The sequence below is a fragment of the Brachycentrus maculatus genome, unplaced genomic scaffold (genome assembly GCF_059751285.1).
Source record: "Brachycentrus maculatus isolate JH-2025_06_01 unplaced genomic scaffold, ASM5975128v1 h1tg000038l, whole genome shotgun sequence".
NCBI lineage: Eukaryota > Metazoa > Arthropoda > Insecta > Trichoptera > Brachycentridae > Brachycentrus > Brachycentrus maculatus.
In genome coordinates, this window is record NW_028280792.1 from 148,523 (window position 1) to 175,974 (window position 27,452).

At 33.8% G+C, this 27,452-nt stretch overlaps 2 protein-coding genes across 4 annotated transcripts in view; both read right to left on the bottom strand.

Annotated features, from left to right (window-relative positions):
• LOC148312565 (angiogenic factor with G patch and FHA domains 1) overlaps window positions 1-18,583 on the bottom strand; it is a 43,587-nt gene extending 25,004 nt beyond the window's left edge. Inside the window, exons 1-9 of one of the 2 annotated variants that reach the window (XM_088276225.1) lie at window positions 18,294-18,583; window positions 17,954-18,214; window positions 15,615-15,776; window positions 12,645-13,038; window positions 11,017-11,183; window positions 7,671-7,799; window positions 6,006-6,111; window positions 3,681-3,912; window positions 1,199-1,298 (exon numbers count right to left, since the gene is read on the bottom strand). In XM_088276225.1, coding sequence (XP_088132351.1) covers window positions 1,199-1,298; window positions 3,681-3,912; window positions 6,006-6,111; window positions 7,671-7,799; window positions 11,017-11,183; window positions 12,645-13,038; window positions 15,615-15,776; window positions 17,954-18,214; window positions 18,294-18,506 — 1,764 coding nt within the window. In that variant the 5' untranslated portion in view covers window positions 18,507-18,583. Of the gene's footprint in view, window positions 1-1,198; window positions 1,299-3,680; window positions 3,913-6,005; window positions 6,112-7,670; window positions 7,800-11,016; window positions 11,184-12,644; window positions 13,039-13,105; window positions 13,188-15,614; window positions 15,777-17,953; window positions 18,215-18,293 lie in introns of both variants that reach the window. The other variant, XM_088276232.1, reaches the window with a different exon arrangement.
• A 520-nt stretch (window positions 18,584-19,103) lies between these two features.
• The window catches only part of LOC148312566 (oxysterol-binding protein-related protein 9), a 126,498-nt gene continuing 118,149 nt past the window's right edge, over window positions 19,104-27,452 (bottom strand). For both annotated transcript variants that reach the window (XM_088276247.1, XM_088276239.1), the window contains one exon: window positions 19,104-27,393. In XM_088276247.1, coding sequence (XP_088132373.1) covers window positions 27,238-27,393 — 156 coding nt within the window. In that variant the 3' untranslated portion in view covers window positions 19,104-27,237. The remainder of the gene's footprint in view (window positions 27,394-27,452) is intronic.

Consider the following 27,452-nt stretch of genomic DNA (forward strand, 5'->3'; position numbering starts at 1 on the left):
CACCATCATCTAACATCGAGCATCTATCATACATCGTACTTCGACTGCATTCAGTCTACTTTCACTCTACTTTTCGCATCACTTCCATACGTTAGGGTTTGAACCAGAAATCCTCAATGTGCACTGCCAGTTTAGCTTTATATATATTTATATGTATATATATATATATATATATATATATATATATATATATATATATATATATATATATATATATATATATATATTTATATATATATATTTATATATATATATATATATATTTATATATATATATATATATATATATATATATATATATATATATATATATATATATATATATTTATATATATATATTTATATATATATATATATATTTATATATATATATTTATATATATATATATATATATATATATATATATATATATATATATATATATATATATATATATATATATATATATATATAAACACACACAAGTATATATTAATTAACCAGTTAATTGCCATAATTTTCTGTGCACGGAGCGCCGCTCATACAAAAATTACGTCTTCAGACGCGCCGTTTTAAATGGGGTTTTACTAAAGAGAATCAATTATTTAAAATGTACAAATATATTGAACGCATAGTGACATCTATTGAGAATATCTTTGCATACTTAGAATCGAAACAGAATTTGTTTTTACCACTTTTGTCGGAACAACTGGAGGCGCTCAGGGTTGTACAATAATCCCCGAGTTGCCGTCACTGCCAAAACTGTTGACAGTGATTTTAGTGTCGATTCTGATGATTTTTAATTTTTAATTTTTTTTTTAATTATAGTGTGTGTGTGTGTGTATACTTTTAAAAGTAAACTATCATAAACAATTACTTGACATATAATTTAGTTTTCATATTTTCTATGACAAATTTTGCGACAACCCTGCACCATAAACAATTCATTTAATGATTATGTATAAATGACTGCACGACTGGCGCTTTTTCATTTATTTGGTAAGTTTTATAAATAAACGTTATTACACTTTCAATAACGATATGTTTAGAAGGTTTTATTTTTTTCGTAAAATTCGCGGCGTGCTGGGTACCGCCGTACATGTACCTGCCAGTTAAAAGGTTAAAATAATATGTACTCTACTCCATAGGTATAGTTAAATATATGGCAATTTACTGGAGAAAAAGTGAATATATTCATAAAATAATTATCCAACTCACGGGTTCTGGTTTTCCTGCAGCATCCTTCCCCAACCCTTCCCCTGCCGACCATCCCATCTTCTGAAGCATCTTGAATCCCTTATTAGTAGATGCTATCGATCTGAGGACAAAAAATCACAATTCAAATTATTATGCATTGATTTATTCTTCAAACCCTTATCCCCACGCGATGGTGCATTGCATCATATAAACGCAGCGTTATCTTGTTCGTTAAAACATGAAAAAAGTGTGATCAGTCCTCCTCTTCAGGTACCAGTCCAGGATAATATTGAATTAATATTAGAGTGAAAACCAATTATATTTATTAGATCCCCCTTCGGAATCGAACCCGGGACCTCCAGCACGGTAGTCGAGTGTGCTGACCATTACACTACAGAGGCAGACAAGATTTATAGGCAAGCAATTTTGCTAATATTCCAAATGCCTCAGACACTTTAACCAAAAATATAAGTGAATACAATTATATTATTTATTGATTCGGCATTAATTTTGTGGAATGACATGATTATTTTAGTAAAATTAAACACTTGAATAATCCACTTAATCGAGTTTTATTTTATTTACGACTAGTTTCGAAAACGACAATTGTTTTCATCTTCTGGTACAAATTAAAACTAACGAATAAAATATATTTAGGTGTACATATAGGTTAATAAATATAGGGAGGGGGGTTAAGGAACAACATTTTCTGTAAAAGGAAACATTGATAATAATGGTAACGTATTTTGAAACAGTATATTATTAATTATTGTTTTATATGAATTAAAATTTTTACGTATTTCTAAATTTTCTAAATTATTCATGACTTGACCTTTATTTGTAACAGAGTAATTTAATAATAATTTAGAAAATTTAGAAACACATAAAAATTTAAATTCAGATAAAACAATAATTAATAATATACTGTTTCAAAATACGTCACCATTATTATCAATGTTTCCTTTTACAAAAAATGTTGTTCCTTAACCCCCCTCCCTATATTTATTAACCTATATATTTACACCTAAATATATTTTTATTCGTTAGTTTTAATTTGTACCATAAGATGAAAACAATTGTCGTTTTTGAAACTAGTCGTAAATAAAATAAAACTAGATTAAGTGGATTATTCAAGTGTTTAATTTTAATAAAATAGTGAATACAATAACCGTGAATAAAATAAATTAGCTATTTCTGAAGTCGCTCTAACCAAGTAATTAATTTATGGTGACATAATTAATGATTTATCCACATAATTTATGATGACAATATAAGCAACCTTTGTCACACCAACCCTGCTACTTCCAAAGTCGCTTGAGGACCAATATTTGATAAATCGCAACTTCATTTTTTTTTAAACCCAGATAACATTTGACGTAATTGAATTTTTGCTTAAAATACCGTTTTCTTATTATGAAAATAAGTTTTTCTTCAAAATAAATATGAGGTTTTGAAAAGAAAAGAGTTAATAAAAGGTAAAGTTAAAAAAAATATACAAATATTTTTTAATATAAAATTTAAAAAAAAAATCTAATTCCAATGATTTTTCTAAAAAAAAAAAAATTGCATGCAAAAACACATCTGACATCTAGCGCAGCTATCGCGTTCTGAATTTGAAGTTTTCCCTTAAACTGAGAATCATTGTGACAAACCTATTTCTCAAGTCCCCTATACTTGAGTTCCATCATATCAACTTTGCTCTTACCTATATCAATATAATAAAGGCTCATCAGACCGACCCTGCATTTTTAAAGTCATTATAACCGAAAATTATAACATCAAACCTATTTCTGAGGTCAAATATAACCGAGATCCATGTTGCATCCTAAAGTCATTATCACCGAGAATTATTACATCAACCCTATTTTTGACATCACTATAACCGAGAACCATGTTGCACCCTAAAGTCATTATAACTGAGAATCACTACAATGACTCTATTTTTGAGGTCGCTATAACAGAGATCCATGTTGCATTCTAAAGTCATTATAACCGAGAAATATTACACTAACCCTATTTTTGAGGTCACTATAACCGAGATCCATGTTTCACCCTAAAGTCATTATAACCGAGAATTATTACATCGACTCTATTTTTGAGGTCGCTATAACCGAGATCCTTGTTGCATTCTTAAGTCATTAAAACCGAGAAATATTACATCAACCCTATTTTTGAGGTTGATAAAACCGAGATCTAGGTTTTTTTTTTTTTTAATTTTATTTTTTAACCAATCAACAGGTAATTAAACCTACCCTAATAGAAAGGTATTTAGATAATATACATAATACATGGTCCAGAGAGACAAGGCATTGCCAGCAAGTTAGTTTTATCTGTCGAGGAAAATGTGTTTTTTGTATAGCTGTCTTTGCCGTAGAAACACATCTACCGAGCTGCCTTTTGATACTTCGTTATATTCTCTGAGCATTTTTGGTATAGGGGAAAAGAAGCCAGTATTAGTAATGTTAAAGTCATTATAACCGAGTAAGATTCTCTCGGTGCTTACTCGTCAAGGCTGGCCTGCTCAGTCTTAGCCCCGTGGTGCAGGGACCCGACCTTGTCCCTGCGGCTCTGGGCCTTGTCCTCGTACCCCTGGGGCAGCAGCTCCTCATCCTTCTCCGCGTCTCCCCGGAACGGGTTGATCTTGTACTTGATCTTCAGTCTCCGCAACTCGGTCTTGTGCTGCTTTCTGGCGTTGGTGGGGTGGTACTCTTTCAAGGCGGGCGGAGGGGGAGTGTCTAAAACAAAAAGAACAACAAACTTCAGCAAATAAATTATAATAATCACTCTTATCTGCACCCAGTGGTGCATAAGGCACTGGATCAAAAGTTGACATATAATTATTTGAAGGCAAGGTAATATTGAATTAATATCTCCCTAGTTAAAAAGCTAACGATCAAGATAACACTGCGTTTATATGCAGTGCCCTATGCACCATTGGGGTGCGGATAAGGGTTAAAAAGCCCTCATATTTATTTTGACCTTTTAATAAATAGATTTTCATGTAGTAAAATTTAGATTAGAACATAACATAAATAGATTATAACATTTACAAAAAATAAGTTGTCCACAAATATTTCAATGTTGTTTAAATTTTAATGAATTTATGCAAACTTGCATTGTAAAATTTTGTACATTAGTTTATGGATGACCCGAGAGTCGAATCTCAATATTTGAAGTACCTTTTTCTAGAAATGTAACTCTAAGTACATCTAATTCCTTTCCCTCTTCTTCATAAAACAAAGTAATAATAGTTTAATTTAAAAAAACAATTGTATGTAATATATTTTATATTTAATTTTCCGTTTTTGCTACTGTTAATGCTCATTCTGCGAAAGAAAACCTGTAATTGGAGCTTTTTTCAATAATTAAGATATTTACTTTTATCTTATTGTTCTCTGTTGGTTTTCCAAATAAATAAAAAAATAAAACCCTTTATAAAAGTGTTTAAAGTGACAATAACCGGGGTGTTTACTACCAAAAAAAAAAATCTAAAGAGAAGGCCGATGTCTTACCACTCCGTGTTTAAAAGAAGAAATCAAGTTGTGATAGAGTAGGGATCGAACAACAAGCCTGATAACAAAGCTTATGTAGTCTTGTAACTAATGGCTAGGTTTATATTATCCAGTGACACTTCGTGATGGAATTGCATTTTTAATATATTATCAGATTAAAACCAATATTTTTAGCTTTTCCACTTTATTTTTATTTGACCAGCGACCGAGTTTCGTCATTACCGACATCCTGATGATGTCGGTAACGACGAAACCCGGTCGCTGGTCAAATAAAAATAAAGTGAAAAAGCTAAAAATATTGGTTTTAATCTAATAATATATTATTAATGGCTAGGTGTTATGTTAGGTCAGTACTTCACTATATGGAGTTGAATCATGGACCTTCAAGTTCAGCATTTTAAACTGATTAGAGATATTCGAAATGTGGCTACATAGTAGAATGCTACGCATTCCATGAACCGATATGGTCAGCAACATAAATATCCTCCAAATAGCAAGAACAGGAAGACAGTTACTGACTGATAAGGTCTGGAAGGTGTCCTATCTGGGGTATGTGCTAAGAGGAGAAAAGTACGAGCCATTGGTTCTTATAGAGGATCGACGAGGTGTGGACAGAAAGCAGATCTCCTGGCTCCGGAATATACGAGATTGGATGGGGATCTTCTGATCCCCGTCCAATCGTCGAGGCCCTGTTTAGAGCTGCCAAGACAATGATGAAGATTGGCAGCAAAATCAAGATCTACAAAACTTGTGTCGATTTTTGTTGCTACAAAAAACGCGCTTAGAGTGTCAGAAATGAAGACTCTAAGAAGCATATCAGGCAAGAGTCTTCGAGATAGAATAAGAAATGCCAGGATCAGGGAAATATGCGCAGGGAAATATAGGTGGGGAAGGCAACGAAGGAGACAATGGTATGCGCATGTGAGGAGAATGGAACCATCCAGACTCCCTAACATTGCACTGTACGGCCAACCCCCTGGTAAACGACTCCCGGGCAGACCACCAAAGAGATGGGTCGATAGCTGGGAATCGACATCGCAGGAGGCTAATCCCTCTTAAAAACAGGCTGTAAGGCCTACAATAAGAAGAAGAAGAAGAAGAAGAAGTCAAGGACAATAACTCTTAAGTGATAGTCGACGTCAGGGAGACCCGACATGACACATAGCAGAGAAGTATTTTGACATGTCGATGAGTCAGGATGAGGTCTTGTTGTTAGTTAGTTTCTAGTATTTGTTTGAAAAAAATATGTTTTTAAGAACAGAAAAATTATTTTCTACTATTATAATATAAAAATATGTGAATATAATTTGTATTACCTTGTATTAAAAGGCCAGGTTCACAATGGCCGCAAGTGGCGTTTCCTTTGTGAATGTGGCACAATAGCTTGGTGCCTCCCAGTTGGATGATACTGCTGTGCACGACCTGTGGAGAATTCAGACGTTAGACAGAATCACAATACCAATTCGCAGACAGTGTTATTAACCAAAAATAAATTTACATATGTATAAAGTTTATTTTAAAAAAATCAAAATACAAATATTTACAAACTCATTTGTTCATTTCAATACTAAAATTGCATAAAGACTTTTTTGCAGAAATGGTTCTTTTTATTGTTATGGTCCTTTTTTAAATAATAATAATAAAACCTTTATCCGCACCCCAATGGTGCATAGGAGACTGCGTCATATAAACGCAGTGTTATCTTGATCGTTTACAAATGAAGGAAAGGTGATCAGCCCTCCGCTTCAGGTACCAGTCCTATTTTTTAGTAGGATAAAATCAACAGTATTTTTCTCAAATATTCACCAATTTCAGTATTTCTTTTTGGTATTACTGGAGACTATTTCTACTCGAATGAAATACTATTTTGTAATTAACATACCTTTTCAATTAAAAAATAAATGCAATTTAAGAGAGAAAACAGAAAAATATGTCAAGGTAATGTGAAATTGGCCATTCCTCTTAATCATTCAGTATCAATTCTCCGATTGGTAAACTAGATTCATCGTATTTGAGTATAACAAACATTTTCGTACAATATTTGAGAATTGCTTTCAAGATCACTATTGGACGAATCCGACATTGTAACGGTAAAAACAATAGGTTTTAACAAAACACGTATTACTATTTTTCACTAAAAAAAAGTTAAATTTCTTTATTTGTGAATATCATTGATGAATCTAAACTTTATAAACGCGCACACTGTGACACAATCTCCTCGCTCGATCGCCAAAATTCACTGGCATTATCGTCGGTATACTGATGGGTTATTCTATTGGCAAAGTATACCAGAGTCGATATATCGATTCCCAGCACTCTAATGGATAATTATAGTAACGAACAGATTAATTTAAACCAAACTTTTTTTTCGTATTTTCAATACCCTCAAAAAAATGTTTTTAGAATGTTTCTCGTATTATGGACCAGGGCTGCTTTTTTCAGTGACTGAGATGATGAATAGCGACAAGTATCACTCAATTCTACTGGAAAAGATACTACCAGAGATACAAAAACGAAGGTCAAATGGTAACGGAATATTTCAGCAGGATTTAACCCCGTGCCACAAATCCAAAAAAAAAGATGAAATTTTTCTAACAAAAACACTGAACTGTGTTGGACTGGTAAAGAATTTTGCCAGACATAAACCTAATTGAAAATCTATCAACAATCTGTAAGAATCCGCTCTTCAAAATTGATTGCACTACGGTGGAAAAGCTCATTTTGTAACTATATAGTTTTGAGACGAAAAAATGACATCCACGTGCCAAAACCTTACATAATAGATGCCAAGAAGAGTAAAATCTTTGATTGAGCCCAAATGAAATCATATTACACATTAATTTGTGATATAACTAAGATTTTACGAAAATACAACCAAAAAAGTTTTGTTTCAATTAATCTGTTCGATACTGTATATATAAAAAGAATATTACATAATAGAGTTTGAGAACAGAAATCAATAACAGTGTCCGTCACATTACCTCCATAGGCTCGCTCTCCTGCTGAGCTCCGGACATCCGTTTCCCATTCAGAAGTGTTCCATTACGCGACCCCATATCCACAACGTAGTAAGTTCCTTTCTCATCATTATACGAGAAAGTTAGGTGATGCTGGAATATAAAACAAATACATATAAACACATTGTTGTCAGGCAGTTTTTCATCAACCCCAACACTAATTAGTATACTAATAAGGGTCGTATACTAATCACAAGTACCCGAAAACCCAATTTCGATCTATATAAAGGGTCCGCCAAATAACTTTTTTTTTTTGAAAATGCTATAAAAAAAAAACTAAAAAACTTCGGCTGTGTGGCACGTAGCGCCGTCCTGTTGAAACCAAATGTTGCCAATATCCTCCTCTTCAATTTTTGTGAACAAAAATCCGTTCAACATGGCCCGATAACGATCGCCATTGACTGTAACGGCCACTCCTTGCTCATTTTCAAAGAAAAATGGCCCAATTATGCCTCTGGACCAAAATCCGCACCAAACAGTGACTCGTTTTGGGTGTACCGGCTTTTCAATGTATGCGTGCGGGTTTTCTGTGCCCCAAATACGACAATTTTGCTTGTTTACATACCCGCCAAGATCAAAATGAGCTTCATCCGAAAAGATGATTTTTTTGGCAAAATCGGCATCTTCTGTAAGTCGATCGCAGGCCCACTCAGCGAAGCGAAAACGCATTGGATGGTCAGTTGGCTTCAACTCCTGAACCAATTGGACTTTGTATGGCGTCATACCAAGGTCTTTATGCAAAATTCGTCTCAATGATGTCTCCGAAATGTTCAATTGTTGAGAACGACGGTGAATTGATGTTGATGGCGCTTCACGCACACTTTCTGCCACAACATCGATATTCTCGGGTGTACGCACTGTTTTTGGCTTTTCACGCTTTGGTTTATCGATGAGGATGCCAGTTTCTTTCACTTTTTTCACAAGATAACGAACATACGGAGCTGACGGTGCTTCTCTTCTTCCAAAAACCGTACGCAATTTTCGCACACATTCTGCAACATTACCATGATTTTCAAAGTAATGTCGCAATATTTCCCAGCGTTGTTCAAGCGTATACACAACCATATTCGCTCAGCGGAAGGATAAAACTAATTATCTGTCAAATCAGACATGAGCTAAGTGTTACCATTCACGAAATAAGCACTAGTTGAAAAAAAAAACTTTAGATGGCGGACCCTATAATATTTTTTAGCTCTCTTGCGTTTTACCAAAATTAAGCAAATAGGACGCTTAAAAGCGTCTCCCACTCTCTACCGACAGTAAGCAAAAGACGCTTAAAAGAGTTTCCCACACACAATATGTTAATAACTTTAAAAAACACATAAATTTAGCACTCGAAGTAACGTAAAATAATGTAGTAGACCGCACCATTTTGCCAGATACTTGAAAAATAAACACTTTGACTATGGCGTACACCACATACGTGGACGTGAAAATAATTTGATATACATATGTACGAGTTCCAAAAACTTCAAAAGTGTGGTTGTCGATTAATGGTACAATGGTCAATGTTATATGTGTACAAAGTGATGTACACTTACACAGTACACTTAAACCAGCCTATGACAGGACATAAGCCCTGTAAATCCAGACGTCAATATTCTTCTTCATCTACCCAGATTTGTGAATAACTATTTGGACACACCCAAAATTTTATGGAATAAAGAACTTTCCTCAAACTTTTCAATTATCCGTATTGTAACCTTACATTCCTTTGTAGCACAACATTTTGAGTGTGTCTAAATACTTGTTCACAAATTCTGGATTATCTCCAATTACAGGAGTTATTTTCATATTATTTTTTGACATCTCATCAAATATGAAGAAGAATATGGAAGTCTGAGCATTTACGGGGCTGACGACCGTCATAGGCTGGTTCAAGTGATCACTTTACACACGTGTAACATTCACTAATTCTACCCATTATTGACAACCACACTACTCAAATTCTTGGAAGTTCTATATATTGTATATGATCTAATTTCGAAACATTGTTCTTGAATCACTAGAACATCACTAGAGACATCTGTTGGTGAGATGAAAAGAAAAGTATATGGACACACTCAAAATGTTGCTTTGCATTATTGTTAACATTATTCTTCCTTATTATTATTATTTTTCTACTTTTACATTATTCTTAACACTTTTCTTCCTTCTTCATTTTTCTATAGATTCTCAAGATGTGTCTGAGCCTCCGCTTGTTGCTCTTGGGAAGCCTTATATTTAATTCTGTCATACATTTTATTTTACTACACAAAAAAATCTACCTTTTTTAATTATATCCTGAATCAAACATAGAAACATTTAACAAGTTAATTGAGCGCTGATTTACAGAAATAAAAAAATGCAAATGATTTTGACACAAGTTTTGGTATAAACAGGTTGAAGCAAAGTGCTAAACACTACTAGTTAGATGATTTGAAAAGCACACAAGAGTAGTGACACAAGCTACAGGGTGTACAAGAGCTGACTGGTGTTTTCCGGATGAAATCAGCTGTTATCAGGCGGATCAGGCTGAACAAATGTTTGCCGACTTGGGCAATGCACAATTAACAAATAAAGCACTGCCAATAAAACTGTAAACTCGGCTAGGTGTTTGTGCATGCAATTTGAACCAACAAATTAAAATACAGAGTAAATTTACGTCATTTGAACCTAACTAAGTAACCATGATGCTGGTTCTCCGCAGGGGTAGGCAGAGAGAATAGAACGCCACATCAATCTGTCTTTGCAAACGATCTTTGCCTCGTCTACATTCATGCATCTCCTCATACATATATACCTGTTGATTATTCCATCTCCTGACCTGACCACTTCCAAATATTTAAAATACTCGATCACGCCAAATTTTCCTCTGTCTTTCTCTGCTTCTACTTTCAACTACGTTCGCCTCATAAATTTATTTTACTGCGAAAGACATCTCAAGAAACCTTTCTAAATTTTATTGTTAATGGTCATCTCAGCCTTACATTCTACTGTTATATCACCATTCCACGTCTATCGTGCATCGTTTTGCCACACATTAATCTGAGAGATCACATTATATTTTGCATATTTAAAAGGTTGATTTCAGTTAGCAAATAATGTGAGTATGACACAAGTAAAAAATGTATGTATATGGATTTTTTTTAACAAAAAAATTATTATAATTAAAATGTGACTTTGTTTTAAAATCACTATACATATAGTAATTTTAAATATGTAACTATATAGTATATTACAGTGATTTTAAAACAAAGTTATACATTTATTATAAAATGGAAAATTACAAAGTCAGTGCTTCAAATATAAATGATAAAATAATCATTACCCTGGATACGTTTTCTTCCGGAATAACGACAGAATGTTTGGCTCCTTCTCTTCCCAGAGTGCCGCCATCTTTAGTCAGCAGGAATAGAGATCCCACCTTCAGTTTAGTGTTAGTCGTCTCCTGCACTATGATTCGCATACACGGAGGATACTGGAGTGCGACACTGTCTGTAATTTAAAGACAAATCAAATTTAACACCCTGTTTTCAGGAGTTTTATTCATCAACCCCGACCTTAATTATACTCAGTCTGACGCCCGACCCTCAGTATACTAATCACAAGTATCCGCAAACCCAATTCCCATCTGTATAATGTTTTTTGGCGTCTTTAGAGCTACCAAGTAAGTAAATAGAACGCTTATAAGCATTTTGTCTGCCTCCATAGTGTAATGGTCAGCACGCTCGGCTACCGTTCTGGAGGTCCTGGGTTTGATTCCCAGGGGGGGTCAAATAAATACAAGTGATTTTTGCACTGTAATATTTATTCAATATTACCCTGGACTGGTACCGGAAGCGGAGGGCTGATCACCTTCCCTTCATGTGTAAAAGATCAAGATAACACTGCGTTTATATGACGCAGTGCCCTATGCACCATTGGGGTGCGGACAAGGGTTTTATTTTTTTTATTATTTATATAAGCATTTCCTGCTCTCTACCATCAGAATGTAAAATACCCTTTTAAGCGTTTCCCGCAAACAACGTGTTAATAACTAACAGAATAAGTTTGTTATAATATTTAAAATTAAACATTTTGGGTGTGTCTAAATCCATTGTTTGAGGGAAACGCTTAAAAGCTAAAAAAACGCTTAAAAATAACATAAATGTAGCATTCTGAGTAACGCGGCTATTCTATATCACGCTCACTCATTAATCATCCATTCTCATTCAGCGCAAAATTGTTTGCGTTGAATATTGATTAGCCCATTATTAGCTACATACCGCACCGTATTTGCACATTTTTTTTGTAATTTATTACCAAGATAATGCAGCATTAATTAACCTTGTGATCACTTGTAAATATAAACCGGAGATTATTACTTAACCGACAATAGTTAGTAAATTTATTATGAAAAAAGCAAACAAAGAATTCGGGCACATATACCATGATTTCCTATAATTTAGACTGATGGGCTTAACCAGTAACCACACAGTTAAACTAATAACACTTATTATGAATTATATTATATACATACAACCTGGCCTTAATATTCTGTGAAAATTCAAATTTGCTCCATTGGGTACATTATAATAGGTAGGTACTTTACAATGGGTAGGTACTTTAACAGCAGTGCTTCTATTTTTTAAATTTCTTCCGTGACTTTTATACGACAATAAAAATTAAGATACGTTTAGAAATATCTATGTAAAATTTTGCTTTGAGGATTTGAAATGGAAGAGGTTTTTAAAAATTTTAAGCGCATTGTTAGCTTCTTTGAGTATTAAAAGTCAAGTTTGCAAATTTTCACTGCTATCAGGTGAGTGGTATTGGATCCTATAAAGAACATACATACATACAAACAAGTATTTTTAACAAAGATTTTATTAGTAATAACAAGACAGGACAATGACAAGGAAAATATTATTTGCTATACATAAATTGAACTTCTGTTAAAAATAAAATCTTCATTACCATCAGATTCTGTCGAACTACTTTCATCATCTGAACTAGATTTCTCCGCATCGCTTTCAGTTTCGGAATTCGAACACTCTCCTTCTTCAAGATCAATATCATCATTGGCAGAAGCGTCTTTCGAAACAACAGCCACAGTTTCATTTGACTCCTCGTTTAATTTCTTACTATTAACCGATATCTCTGGATCAACACCGTCAGTTGACCGGGCTGTCTCATGAGTCCCCGGGACATTTTCAGTTTCATCTTTGTCTATCGCAAGTTTTTGCCGTTCTTCGGGCGTGCCTTTTAGCTCTTTATCGTGTTTGGTCTTTTTGGTGCTATCGTTAGAAAGCTCAGATGGATTTTTTGAGTCTTTGGCTTTTCGTTTCTTGGTTTCGCTCTTCACCTTGTCCTGGAAGGTAATAGTAAAAAAACGTTGGTGGGATTGTCTATACTGGGGGTCTCGGGTTATAACATACCTAACGCGTGATGGCGACTCAGCGATATGCATGCGAGACTTGTGGACAAGCCGTCTAACATATCGTCACCGTGTGTTCCAACCTGGAAATGGAAAATTATATGATAAAATTACAAGAGAAAAATCACATTTTAAAAATATAAAAAAAGAGGTCTTAAAGTGTCTAACGTGGTGAAATAGTTATAAACCGTTTTAATACTGAGATTTTTTCTTAAAGCCTAGATCTCAAGTGTTCAAGTAAGAATGCGCTCAGGGCTGGACAATTTTAAGCTCAATTTTTTTTCAAAGTTAAATATATTGGATATATTTTGTTGTTTAGAATATACATAGAGAAAAATATCTTTACATTTTTTTTTATCTCTACATTTCTTTAACTATTTTCTTTTCAAAACCATATAATTTTTTTGAAGAAAAATGATTTTTTTGATGGGAAAACGGTGTTTTAAGAAAAAAATCAATTACGTAAAATGTCACCTGTATTTAGAGAAAATTAAGTTGCGACTTAACGAATACTCGGCCTAAATATATGCTAAAATTGCTAAAAACTTTTTTGCAAAAATGTTTTTTTTAAGTAGGTGTGTATGAAATCGACAATATTTTTCTCAAATATTGACCGATTTTAATGTTTCTTTCTAGTATTGGCGGAAAACATAAACTACTAAAAAAACAGCATTTTGTAATAAACAAACTGATGTTTATTTTAACACGTTGTCGGCGGGACACGGCATTTGCCGTTTTTGTCGACTGTCGGTTATCAGCGGCAAACGGCAACATACGGGTTTGTTATCAGCGTGAAATAAAACGCGTTGAAGGGTAATCTGCTACCTGGGTGCTAGGCGACAGTCTGTTGACGTTACTTGAGATGCCTTGTCCGGATTGGCTAGTGTGTCGCTTGTAAAGGCATCGCCAGAAATCTAGAGTTTTTATGCGATCTCAATCTCCAGTTTACTTTGAGTCATTTCATGTATTGGACTATTTTTCATACCGCTCGCACTGTTTTGTTTACTGTTTGGTATTTTATTATTTGAATATATTAGCATTGTATAGGGAATGATACCTCGGAGGGGAAGACTATTTTTTAGAGTTTACAATGCTTCTAAAATTGTGAAATACGGAATACTTAATTAAAATTTTTGATTTTAATTTATTTTTGATGATCAAAGGTCATACATATATGATTCTTTGAAAATTTCAATGGAAAATATTATTTGGTTTAGAAATTGCGTCAATTTCAAGAAAGCGATATATTTTTGCACTAATCGCCAAAAACGTCCGCTATGGGCTAGAGTCTATTGTTCGAAGCGCCCGACTACAATGTGTTAAAATAAATGAGAGAAAATTTTAATCCACAAGAATGTGTTGAGATGATGTGACATTGGCTCATTCTCGGAGTTGTCACTATCGATGCGCATCCTCCGATTGGTAAACATTCTACTTTCATTGTCACAATTCCTACTGCGAGTATAACAAACATTTCTGTTTTGATGTTCAAAGATCAACAATCAACAATTGTTAACAATCACTTTCAACGTGACTATTGGACGAATCCGAAAACAATAGGTTTTTACAAAAAATCTATTTCTATTTTTCAGCAAAAATTTGTTTTTTCATTATTTGATTCAGCAGCCGCTTTGTGGTAAAATCTATCCATTTTAAATATAAGTTTTACTAAGTAAATACCAAATTTACTATGTAAAACTTAAATTAAAAAAAGAAATTGATTATTTGTGATATTTTTGAGAAATTGTAACTGTAGAAACATGCACACTGAGACACAACCTCCCCTGGCTCGACTGATAAAATACAACTGCGTCGTCTTCGGTAAATCAACGGGCCGCGCTTTTGGCAAAGTATTCCAGAGTAGAATAACAATTAAAGCATTTTTAAGTTAAGGCAAAGAGCCTTTTCACATACAATGATATGATACAACTTTAGATGAGATGAAACTAAAATTATAAAGAGATAGATAGATGTTATAAATTTTTCACACTAACAAAGTGTTTGATGAACTTTAGAGTAATGAAGCCATTTTGGATAGTAAGAAAAGTAAGTTTTTTTATTTTTATTTAAATACATTTATTTAAATTACGATTTTTACATATTTAGAACATTTTTTTATTGCAGAGACTCACCGAGTTACTATGTGTGTCTTGTCGGTGGAGTTCTTTTTTAATACATTTTTTTATTGTTTTTTCGATTTTAACCTAATATACACACAAAAAAAAGAGAGAAAAATTAAGAACATAAACATTTTACAATTTTCATAAAATTGACTCTTGATCATTTACCCATTCCTTTATTTTGCCTTTGTTCCATATTTTATTTTGACCTCTAACATCTGTTGGCAACAAATTAAAAATGTTCGGAACGATATATTGCAATGTATGTGCAAGTAAGTTTTATTTTTAATATGTTGCTGTTCTGTTAAGAATATATTGTTATTATGATTTCCGTAGAAAGATTATACGAAAAAATCTTTAGGTGAATCGAAATTGATGGTTTATAATAACCTTTTTATGTTTTCCTTTGGTGTCTGAAGGTGGAGGAACACTTGACTCGTGATTTGCAGTGAGCTGACTCGTGTCAGGATGTGAATGAAAAACAAACTGGTTCTGTTCTTTATCGTAATAGTAGTAACACTGCGTCGTTCCGTGATAATAGAGCCCGAGTTCCTGTAACAATATCAGATATTTAAAATTCAACCGCTATTATGTGAATACAAACACACATACTTGGCCATTCTCTAGCCCAAGAAGACCGAGAAGGGGTAATAATACGTCAGCTCCTCTTGTTATCCCCCCAGACTCCGCTTACTCAATAAATATCTTCTTCTTCTTCTCCATCTTGTTGTAGGCCTTGTGGCCTATTTTTAAGACGGATTAGCCTCCTGCGATGTCGATTCCCAGCTATCGACCCATCTCTTTGGTAGTCTGCCCGGGAGTCGTCTACCATGGGGTTGGCCGTACAGTGCGATGTGGGGGAGTCCGGATGGTTCCATTCTCCTCACATGCGCTACCATTGTCTCCTTCGTTGCCTTCCCCACCTATATTTCCCTGCGCATATTTCCCTGATCCTGGCATTTCTTATTCTATCTCGAAGACTCTTGCCTGATATGCTTCTTAGAGTCTTCATTTCTGAAGTATCTTAATTAAATTTTATATATTATATTTAATATATAGATTTATAAGTGTACGCATATATGTTTGTACACTAAACATAAATATTTTTTAACATATACATAAGATGAAAGTAGACCAAATGCAATCAAAATATGATCCCTCAGAGGAATGTGTGGCAAAATGGCGTATAATAGATGTCCGAACAGTAACATAAGAAAAAAATGCAAGGCTGAGATAAGCATTATCAATAAAATTAAGAAATGTGTGACGAGATGATTTGGAAATGTGGAACGAATGAGTGAGGAAAGAACAGTTAAGCAAATTTATGAGGCGAATGTAGTTGGAAAAAGGAGCAAAAGAAGACTGAGGTGAGGTTGGCATGGTCAGGTATGTGAAATACTTAAAGCTGTCAGGTCAGGAGCCAAAGTAATCGGCGGGTGTGTATGAGGAGGTGCATGATTGTTTGCAAAGACAGAATAGTGTGGCGTTCTATTCTCTCCACCTACTTCTACATGGAAGCGGAGTGATGGTTAGGTAGTTTAGTTACATAACATATATAAATCAAGGTAATCTTATTTAATACTTAAATTCTAAATGTTCTATAAAAAGATCCTAAAAGACTTTTTTGCGATGAATTACCAACTCAATGGATTTTGGACGGGTGTTTTTTACGCCTGCGGACGGGATTTGATAATTATGTACATATATATAGTTAAGACCTTAACCTATTAACCGGGCGGAACGCATAAATACGTCAAACGTAAACAATATCGGTTATGGGTAGGACATATGAATACGTCCTTGAAATATATGTTGCGCCCTGGAACGGGCGGGACGTATATTTTTCCAGCAACAAAGGTATTATTCATCCATACATGTCTCCACATGAATTTAAGACACGGAGTGAATCAGTATTCGCGCCCGTTACAAGTTGCTTAATTGAACAGTGGAGCGCCCAGTTAACAGATTAACATAGACATTGGTACATAATATTTATATAAAATCATTAAATACGTAATTCCTTCTTTTTTGGCTTTGAATTCAGGCCGGCGCAGCAGGCCAAAGTACCCTTATGTCTTTAAGCATCAATCGACCCAACGGGTAGAAATAATGTTCCCATCTTTAGTGTGTTAATAAAATAGGAATATAACTAACTAACTTACCATCACGTCGCTTCATCGCAGGGGTAGGTAGAGAGAATAGAACGCCACACCACTCTGTCTTTGCAAACATTCTTCGCCTCTTCCACGTTCATGCATCTCCTCATACATACCCACCGATTGTTACGACTCCTAACCTGACCACTTTCAAGTATTTGGCATACCTGATCGTGCCATGTTTTTCTCGGTCTTCCTCTGCTCCTTTTTCCAATTACATTCGCCTCATAAATTTGTTTTACTGTTCTTTCCTCACTCATTTGTTTTACATGTCCAAACCATCTCAACACACCTTTCTTAATTTTATCGAAATGCTTATCTCAGCTTTGCATTCCTTCCTTATTTCACTATTCGAACATCTATAATACATCGTTTTGTCGCACATTCTTCTGAGAGATCGCATTTCGACTGCATTCAGTCTACTTTCATCCTTCTTTTGCCAACTCCATGTTTCACTTCCATACATTAGAGTTGGAACCAGGACTCCGTTGTGCACTGCCAGTTTAGCTTCCGCTGAAAAGTTTTTTTTAAATAGGAATACGGAAAAAAATATATAATGTAGAATAAACTAACCGCATTATAATAATATCCAGTGCTGTAATCATAGTACATTCCGGACGTTGCTTCGTAGACCATTCCAGTTTGATGCAGGGCGCTTTCCGCCGCGGCTTTCACCTGGTCCGCAATGCTAACACCAGACGTTGGGTCTTCCACTTTCCACAAATCATCCGATGGCTTCCTCCAATCACTCGAGACATTCTTATCCGATGTGTCGAACATGCCATCTTCAGTTTGACACGCTACATCGATCTTTTGAACGGTTTTGGAAATTTTCTAAAAAAAAAAAAAACATTTTGTATCCAATTGCTTCTGCATACGTTCATAAGATAACCACCAAAAAATAAACACATACATATTTTTCTAGCTTTTGTTTTAGTTTCTTTAACGATTTCTTTTTCTTGAGCAAACATTTTTGTATATACAGAAAGAAATGCACAATTTGAGGTTTGTTAGAAAATTCTTTTTTCAGTCGACGCAGGGTATATCTTTTTTTTGCAGCTTTCTTGGAATCAGATTTTATTTTTAAGTCCTTATCTTTATCAAGCTCATTTTCGTTGCCTTCCATGTTGGGTATTTTGCTTATTTTAGTCAAAAACTTATTTCGGTTGACAGTATCAAATCCGATTTTGAGGTTATGTTTTTTGTTCCGGCAAACGTCAAATTAATATGGCCATTTAAAAAAATACTACCATCAGTACTTACCTCTTTTTTATAATTTTTTATTCACTTTCTGAGGGGTGAATAGAAACATTTTGTTTTTTTGCAGTACAGAGTATTCTTTGCACTGTAACATTTTCCTCACAATACAGACGTTACAACTGGGTTTTCAATGCCCTCTCATTCAGAAATGCAGTGAAACCTTATTTTACAATGCTTGGCTTGACAAATTAATTGGGCTAGAATTAAAATCCCCATAAGCATCCGTTTGCCAACTAAATTCAATGTTGCTAACTAAACAGAAACTCTGATCACGACATGAGACAATTTTTGTAGGGATTATTTTTCATGGCTCTTTTTGTCATTCCATTACTAAGGTAACACTTTACTTTGTAAAAGTAAAGTTACATTATTTTACTTCCATATGTAGAGAGAATTCATAATTGGGGTATATTTAACTATGACAGGTACCAAATTCAATGAAATAAAAAGCAAAAATTCATTATATTACTATATTTATTGTGTCATTATTAAAATGTATTAACGTATGACAGATACAGTGCATCTATAATAATAATTATGAATATTTAAAATTACGCCGATCTTAAGAGAATATCACTTGCCATTAGGCTCTTATTTCATCAAACAAACTAGCAACAGAAGATAATTTCATTTAAAATTATCACGACGAAATATTACCAACTATACAACATTAAACATTTCGTAATTGCTATTCCAACAGAAAACATTGTGGATGGAATAAGGTCAAAATAAAAATAAAATAAAAAATATTTTTGCAATAGAAGAAAAATTCAACTAGACATCATAGATTCAATAGAGAATGTTTTAATTTTGCAAAAATATTTATATCTGTTCTGCTTTACATGTAATAAATATTTTTCAGTTAGCTAATCATTTATCGACCCTTGTAAAAATACTTACTGTCATTGCTTTTCAAAGAAAATTTGCAGCAAAACCGTTCAATGTTTTTAAGCAAATATCTTGTTAACATACTCCGTAGTATAATTTATTTAGTTATAATGGAATCTTAATTTAAAATAACTTGATGAACATTTCACTGTGAATGATTTAATAATTCTGCTACAGGTTTTGGGAATTTAGATAATATTTAAAGCTTATAATTTTCTTGTGAAATCACTATTAATTATAAATCCAAATTTTTTATTGCGACATCTTTTTAGGAGATAACTTTACAATACGATAAGGAATATCGTTTCACTGATTGGTATGAAGAAAAAAGGTAAAAACGATATAAAACCCATTTCTTTTGCAATAATAGTAATTTTTTTACTAAAATTACATAAAGTTGCTAAGGCATAATGCATTTCAATAAATATTTCATATATAATGTAAAATCAAAATACGTACAACAAATTCTGAGTTCAATCGGACCTTCATTGCATTACTAAATCCTTGCAAATTATGTGGATATAAATTTACCAACACAAAATTAGTTTATAGTTTTATTTCAAACCAAAATTTTTAAGTACTTCATTGACAATCAAAACAAAAGAAAAATTTTACAAAATGAAATACATATTTCAAAACATTTGAAATATGTATTTCAAACGATGATGTCGGTAACGACGAAATTAAACGTCGGTATTAAAACGATGATGTCGGTAACGACGAAACCCGGTCGCTGGTCAAATAAAAAAGTGGAAAAGCTAAAAATATTGGTTTTAATCAAATAATAAATTACATTTGTGTAACGTTTCACAGATAAAACGAAGATGAAAAGGGGCATCAATATTGTAAATTTATTATTTTGATGTACTTTATTTCGATACTTCAAAATGGCTAGTGTTCAGACACACTATGATCATTTTATAATATGTATATACTAAGATTAAATTGCCTATAGTGTTCGATACAGCCTTGTTTGATGGAAAATAAATTGTCTAAGGAAAAACCTACAATTAAGATACAAGTAAAAGGCAGTCCTAGCATTTCAATAACACGTACAATATTATTCACAAAATATTATAAAGCATTTTGAATATTGATAACATATTTATTATTATCGAATAGGGCATCAATATTTCAAAAAATTATTATCAATTCACCAACTTAATACGAAAATAACAATAACAAAAGCAAAAGTCACAAACGTCTCTTTGAAGTATTAAAATTATTTAATAACCTAATGAGATTAATCACGTGGGTAGGTGATTAGTAGGATCGGTGAATAAAAAAAAAATTTCTGAGTTTTCTACAGATATTTGATTTAATTATTAAACTTACGTAGATATACTATAGTTTGTGGAAACGCTAAATACTTAAAATATTTTTATTTATTTTCACCCTTAAATTTCACAAATTTTTGGCATTTCTTCCTACAAACTGACTATGATAATATACCTTCTACGTTTTATAATTTTACAGTTGTCAGTTTCGGAATTAAATTAGTCATCTATGATTGATATGTTGACAAAAGTTGTATATTGGCAGAAAAGTATACCGAAATATTGCGGGACTTTATTCGATTTATACAAATTCAGCGGCAATATTTTTGAAAGATTAAAAATACTTATCTGACCCGCGGTTGGCGCACCTGTGTGACATCTTTGATAGTATCCGCTGCGCGCTTGATACACAATTTGTACAGCCAAATCTCAATTTCTTTTGAATTGATATTGGACATCATAATAATTTTTGGTTTAAAACATGGCCTTTTCTTTATACTATTGACATTTGTGTAAATCAAATAATCCTGAAGAAGAATATCATCTCCTTCAGTGATATGATAAAATAAGGCTAAGTATATCTGGGTTTCCTTTGTAACCCGTCGTGATGGACCAGAATGAGATACAAAATAAAAATGTTCGTTTAAGAGTATTTGCATATTATCTTCCTAAAAATTAATAATTTATTTTTATGTGGTTCATAACTCATATATCTGTTATAGTAATAAAAATATAAAAAACAGTGGTGTTGAATTGAAAAGTGTTTATGATAATAATTAAAAGATGTCACAATTGCGCCGCGTGGTGTAGATGTCACAAATGATTTGAAATTCGGTGGTCGGGTTCAATAATGACAAGTTTGCAAAGGAAAAATTTAGTGTAAATTTTAGACAGTTAAAGGGTTCAAGATTAGTTACATTGATAAATTCTATACATAAATATATGGAATTATTGCAAACTTAATAAGATCATCTTTCTATTACGATGTAAGTCAAAAATTTATTGGATCGGATGGAACTACACGGAGAGAAGATTAGGAATTAGCGAAGATATAAAATATTTGTAGAGAAGAAGAGATGAAAATTTAGAGGGAAAAATATACAAGATACTAATGGAATGTCAAAAAATGAATAAAAGTTTTGAAAACATATTTATGTAGGAATTTTATATAACCGTAACATTTTAAAGTTGAGAATAAACATTTTAATGTTGGATACATAATTATTAATTATATAGTGTATAATTTTAAATTATGAGAGAAATAAAACTGGTCATTAATAATTATTTTTTTAAAAACATCTATTTCTTATTAAGGCAAACTGTTATATTATAGTTATATTTTGGTTTTAGTGGAGTTCTGGTCTTCTCTGGTCCATTCCAAGCCCTATACATATCGCTCACTCCTTTCAAGAACGTCATAAATCAAAATACTTGATATTTCGGGAGAACGATTTTAAAGTTTAAAAATATAACACAATGTGTTAAAAATAAATATCAAGCCACTTATTGAACTTTTTACTGTGCAACAGATCTTTTTAGGTAAAACCTGAAGGTTTTTTCTACATTTGAAAATTATTTAATTTATTTATAAAAATAATTATACAATACATTTTCTTCAAATTACAAAAACAACATTTTCTGCCCTGTAGCGGGTAAATATTAAGTTAAAAATATGCCTCTTTTGCTGGGATATAGTACATTTTCTGGGCATTCCGATAACATGCACAACTGAAAATTGACGATTTTTGATTTATGACGTTCTTGAAAGGAGTGAGCGATATATAGGTAATTTAGTACATAATATAGGCGATCTTTTAATCATTCCTAAGAACATAAAATTTAGACAAAATCGATTTATATACATATATAAGTATGTAAACAATTATGAGTTATGAAATTTTTTGAATAATAATATCTAGGGGCGTAAACAAATGTATAAAAAATGTTTTCATGATTTGCGAGGGTTACATTTCTAAAAAAAAATATATTCCTAGGCCGACAAACATTAGAGGTTTCGTTGAGATTGAAAAATATATTGATATAATATCCTACCCATAAAATGAATTTCTGGTCATAGAAAACAGTGATGAGCAACATTTTTTTTAAAGTTGACTAAACTAAAAAAAAACAATGTGAAGTGCTCCGAACTCCAATAAAAAAGAGTTATTTATCATGCTATGATTTTTTTATTTTATTTTATTTTGTCCGCCTCCATAGTGTAATGGTCAGCACGCTCGGCTACCGTTCTGGAGGTCCTGGGTTCGATTCCCAGGGGGGGTCAAATAAATACAAGTGATTTTTTCACTGTCATACTTATTCAATATAACCCTGGACTGGTACCTGAAGCGGAGGGCTGATCACCTTTCCTTCATGTGTAAACGATCAAGATAACACTGCGTTTATATGACGCAGTGCCCTATGCACCATTGGGGTGCGGAAAAGGGTTTTATTATTTATTATTATGATTTTAAGTAATGAGATATAAATATATTTTATGTATCTAATATTGATTATATATTTCGTTAGGTAAACAGTAGCTACCGAGGTACATTGTTGGTTCGGGAAGCAACTATTTCATATAAATTGAGTGTAAATTTTAAATTGATCCGTCATGCAGATTTGCTTCGAAAAACATTTTTAGTAAATTTTAAATATTCACATATTTTAAATTTTATATTGTATCTCAATTATTTTATTTCCATTGATAATTTTAAAAAATTTCCAGCCACCTACATACACAAAATAAAATTTAGACAAATTATTAAAAATTCTTAAGTTTTCAGTATTTTTACAATTTTTAAATTAAGGAATAATGAAAGCACAAAATATGTTTTAAATGTAGTGTATTCAGATAAATAGAAAAAAGGATAAAGTGGTATTTATTTACCAAGTAAAACTTGAATAAAAAATTAATTAAAATGATTTAATAAAAAAAATGCATTTTTAATTTTATTTGAGGGAATATAAACTCTCTAAGTTGCTCATCACTGCTTTAATTTGACAAAGTGTGAAATGATTATTTACTTATTTATTTTTAAAACTGATTGCCTTTACTAGATGTATAACCTTCTCTTTAAAAAAATACAGTGAAATCTACTTATTACGGTAAAAATTTTATTGATAAAACGACAATAAAATAATTGCGAAAAATTAGAATTTAAATTAATTACATTGTAATCATCATCAAAACCCCTTTTATTGCTAATTACACAATGTGTACTGAACCTGTATTACTAAACGCACTCATTTTTATTTCCTGGACGAGAGGTGGTATTCTCTCTCAACCCTCATTCGCACCCGATGGTGCATAGGGCACTGCATATAATAAACGCAGTGTTATTTTGATAATTAACACGTGGAGGAAAGGTGATCAGCCCTCCGCTTCAGGTACCTGCCCAGGGTAATATTGAATAAATATTAGAGTGAAAAGATCACTTATACTTATTTGAACTCCCCCAGGGAATCGAACCCGGGACCTCCAGTATGGTAGCCGAGCGGGCCTACCGTGCGTGGTGATGTTCTAGTGTACTCATATTTTTTAAAAATAATTATCGGGAATAATTTTTCTAGCAATTCCATCTTCAGTTTAGTAAATTGCACAGCAATTAGAAATGATAACAATGGCCTGATCATTTTTTATTTGGACCGATTTACTATGATAAGTAATAACACTATCCTTCATCATACATAATAAGCAGATTCCACCATGTTAAAGAAATAAATAAACCTTCAGAACTTAACAAAAATCCATTAATGATTTTATCTATCAACATCTCAACATTTACGAAAAAGAATATGGAGGCCTGGGTAATTTACAGGGCTTATGACTTGTTATTGGTGGCTGGTTTAAGTAATCACTCAATACACTGTCTTCTCCTTCTTTTTTTAGATCCTATGGATCTGTTGTGCCTCCGCTTGTAGCTCTTGGGATGTTGACTCCCAGCTGTCTTTCCACCTTTTTGGAAGTCTGCCTGGGGGTCTGCCTCCTTCAGGGATTCCTTGAAGGGCGATATGAGGAAGTCTGTCTTCTGACATTCTATTTACATGGTCGTTCCAGTATCGCCTTCGTTGTCGTCCCCACCTCACGATATCCTCCGTCTTACACATGCTCCGGATGTCGGTATTTCTTACTCGGTCTCGCAATGTGTTTCCGGCTATGGATCGGAGAGTCTTCATCTCGGAGTCGAGATTTTGTACTAGAAGTATCTGCTCTAAACTATGTAACTATCACAAAGACAGTCTGCTGCCCGATCCTCAGTATACTAATCAAAAGTAACCAGAAACCCAATTCCCATCTGTACAATGTTTTTTCGTGTCTCCCGCGCTCTACCCAAAGTAACCAATAGAACGCTTATAAGCGTCTCCCGCTCTCTACCAACGGTATGTAAAAGAAGTTTTTAATCTTCTTCTTCTTCTTATTATAGGCCTCACGGCCTGTTTTTAAGAGGGATTAGCCTCCTGCGACGTCGATTCCCAGCTATCGGCCCGTCTCTTTGGTGGTCTGCCCGGGAGTCGTCTACCATGGGGTTGGCCGTACAATGCGATGTAGGGGAGTCTGGATGGTTCCATTCTCCTCACATGCGCATACCATTGTCTTCTTCGTTGCCTTCCCCACCTAACGACATCTTCGATCTCGCATATTTCCCTGATCTTGGCATTTCTCAATCTATCTCAAAGACTCAAAAGAAGTTTTTAATCATTTCCCGCAAACAATGTGTTAACCAGCCTATCACAGGTCACAAGCCCTGTAAATACCCAAACTATAGATTCTTCATCTATGTTGAGATGCGAAAATGTTGATTTTTTCATTGCATTCATAGGTGTATATTACAAACTAAGACTAAACAGCAGTTCCAACAAACAAACCAGGAAGTCCTTGGTTTAATTTTTTTTTTAATAGTGAATGTGTTGTCGTAGTTATTATTATTATTAACACATTTGGGACGGGAAAGGTATTTCTACCCGTTGGGTCGATTGATACTCAAGGACGGGAAGGGTATTTTTACCTTCTGCGCCGGCCTCATTTTAAAGTCAGAAAAGAAGGAATTATCCAATGTTTTTATATGAATATAATATAACCAATCTCTTTGTTAAGGTCTTAACAATGTACATAATTATCAAATCCCGTCGCCAGCGGTCCACAGGCGTAAAAAAAAACACCCGTCTGAAATGTGTTAATAACATATATGTTATTTTTTTGACATGTCAACATAGAAAGAATATGGATAATATAGTCTGGGCATTTACGGGGCTTACGACCGTCATAGGCTGGTTTAAGTGATTACTTTATACACGTAACATTCACCAATTCTACCCATGATTGACAACCACACTACTCAACTTCTTGGAAGTTCTATATATATGATCCAATTTCGAAACATTTTACTTGAATCACTAGAACTTCACTAGAGACATCTATTGTGAGTTAAAATAAGCTTTTCTTTTGGTCTGACTGGTGAAATTATAATTCAAGTGATAACTTTACACACTTGTAACATTCAAAGTAAAGTTATCACTTTAACCAGCCTATGACGGTCGTAAGCCCCGTAAATACCATATTCTTCTTCATCTATGTTGAGATGTCGAAAAGATTATATGATAAATAACTCCTATAATTGGAGAAAATCCAGATTTGTGAACAAGTATTTGGACACACTCAACATTTTGTTAACATATATATATGTATATGAGCGCTTGTGTACTACATGGAATTTGACTGTCTGGCAGTCTGGTTGGCATGATAAAACGCATGATTGGCTTGCGCTTTTGTCCATCTTTCGGGTCAGTGCGCTTGATCGGTGCGTGATCATGGTGCGCGCGAACTTGATCACGCTAAACTGCCGTAGTCGCTTTTATTTAAAAAAAACGGACTGCCGGACAGTAAAATTCCATGTATAGCACAAGCGCCCTATGGGCGTTTGTGCAATACACATAATTTTACCGTCCGGCACTTCAGTTAGCGTGATAAAACGATGATTGGCTTGGATTGGCTTTCGTCCATCTTTTTTTCGGATCGGTGCTCTTGATCAGTGCGTGAACACGTTGCGTGTTAATTTGATTATGCTAAACTGTCATAGTCGCTTTTATTTTTCAAAATCGGACTGCCGGACGGTATAATTCCGTGTAGTGCACAAGCGGCTTATGGCTGTCGATAAATGAACAGTTTGATATCCGAGAATTACCCATCCCGACTCTTAACTAGAAATAATCATCAATCAGCTAGCGCATAACCTAAAATAATCATAAATAAATCAAAAAGGTAAAAAAAGATGTACTAATTTATTGCATTGTCCACCACGGATTCACTAATGTCTCGTTGCGGTATTGGCACGACTCGACGGGGGCTAGCCGAGCTCCGCACAGTCTGGCCCCCGCGTGCCACAGTCCCAATGTCTCGTGATATGCGGTGAGTGGCTCCACGGGCGCGGGGCATTACCTCGGCGGCGTGGGGAAGGGGGGCTGACTGCTCGAGTCGGGGAGCGGCTGCTCGTGGGGCACGTTGTTGCAGTCGGTGGATTTGGATTGTGCTAGTCGGTTCTTCAAGGGGTTGATGTACTCCCAGCCTTCCTCGCCGGTCGGTTTAAAGAGCTGTAAAAACAGGATGTCTGTTAGTTAATGTCTGTCAAAAAGAAAAACAACAATAACAC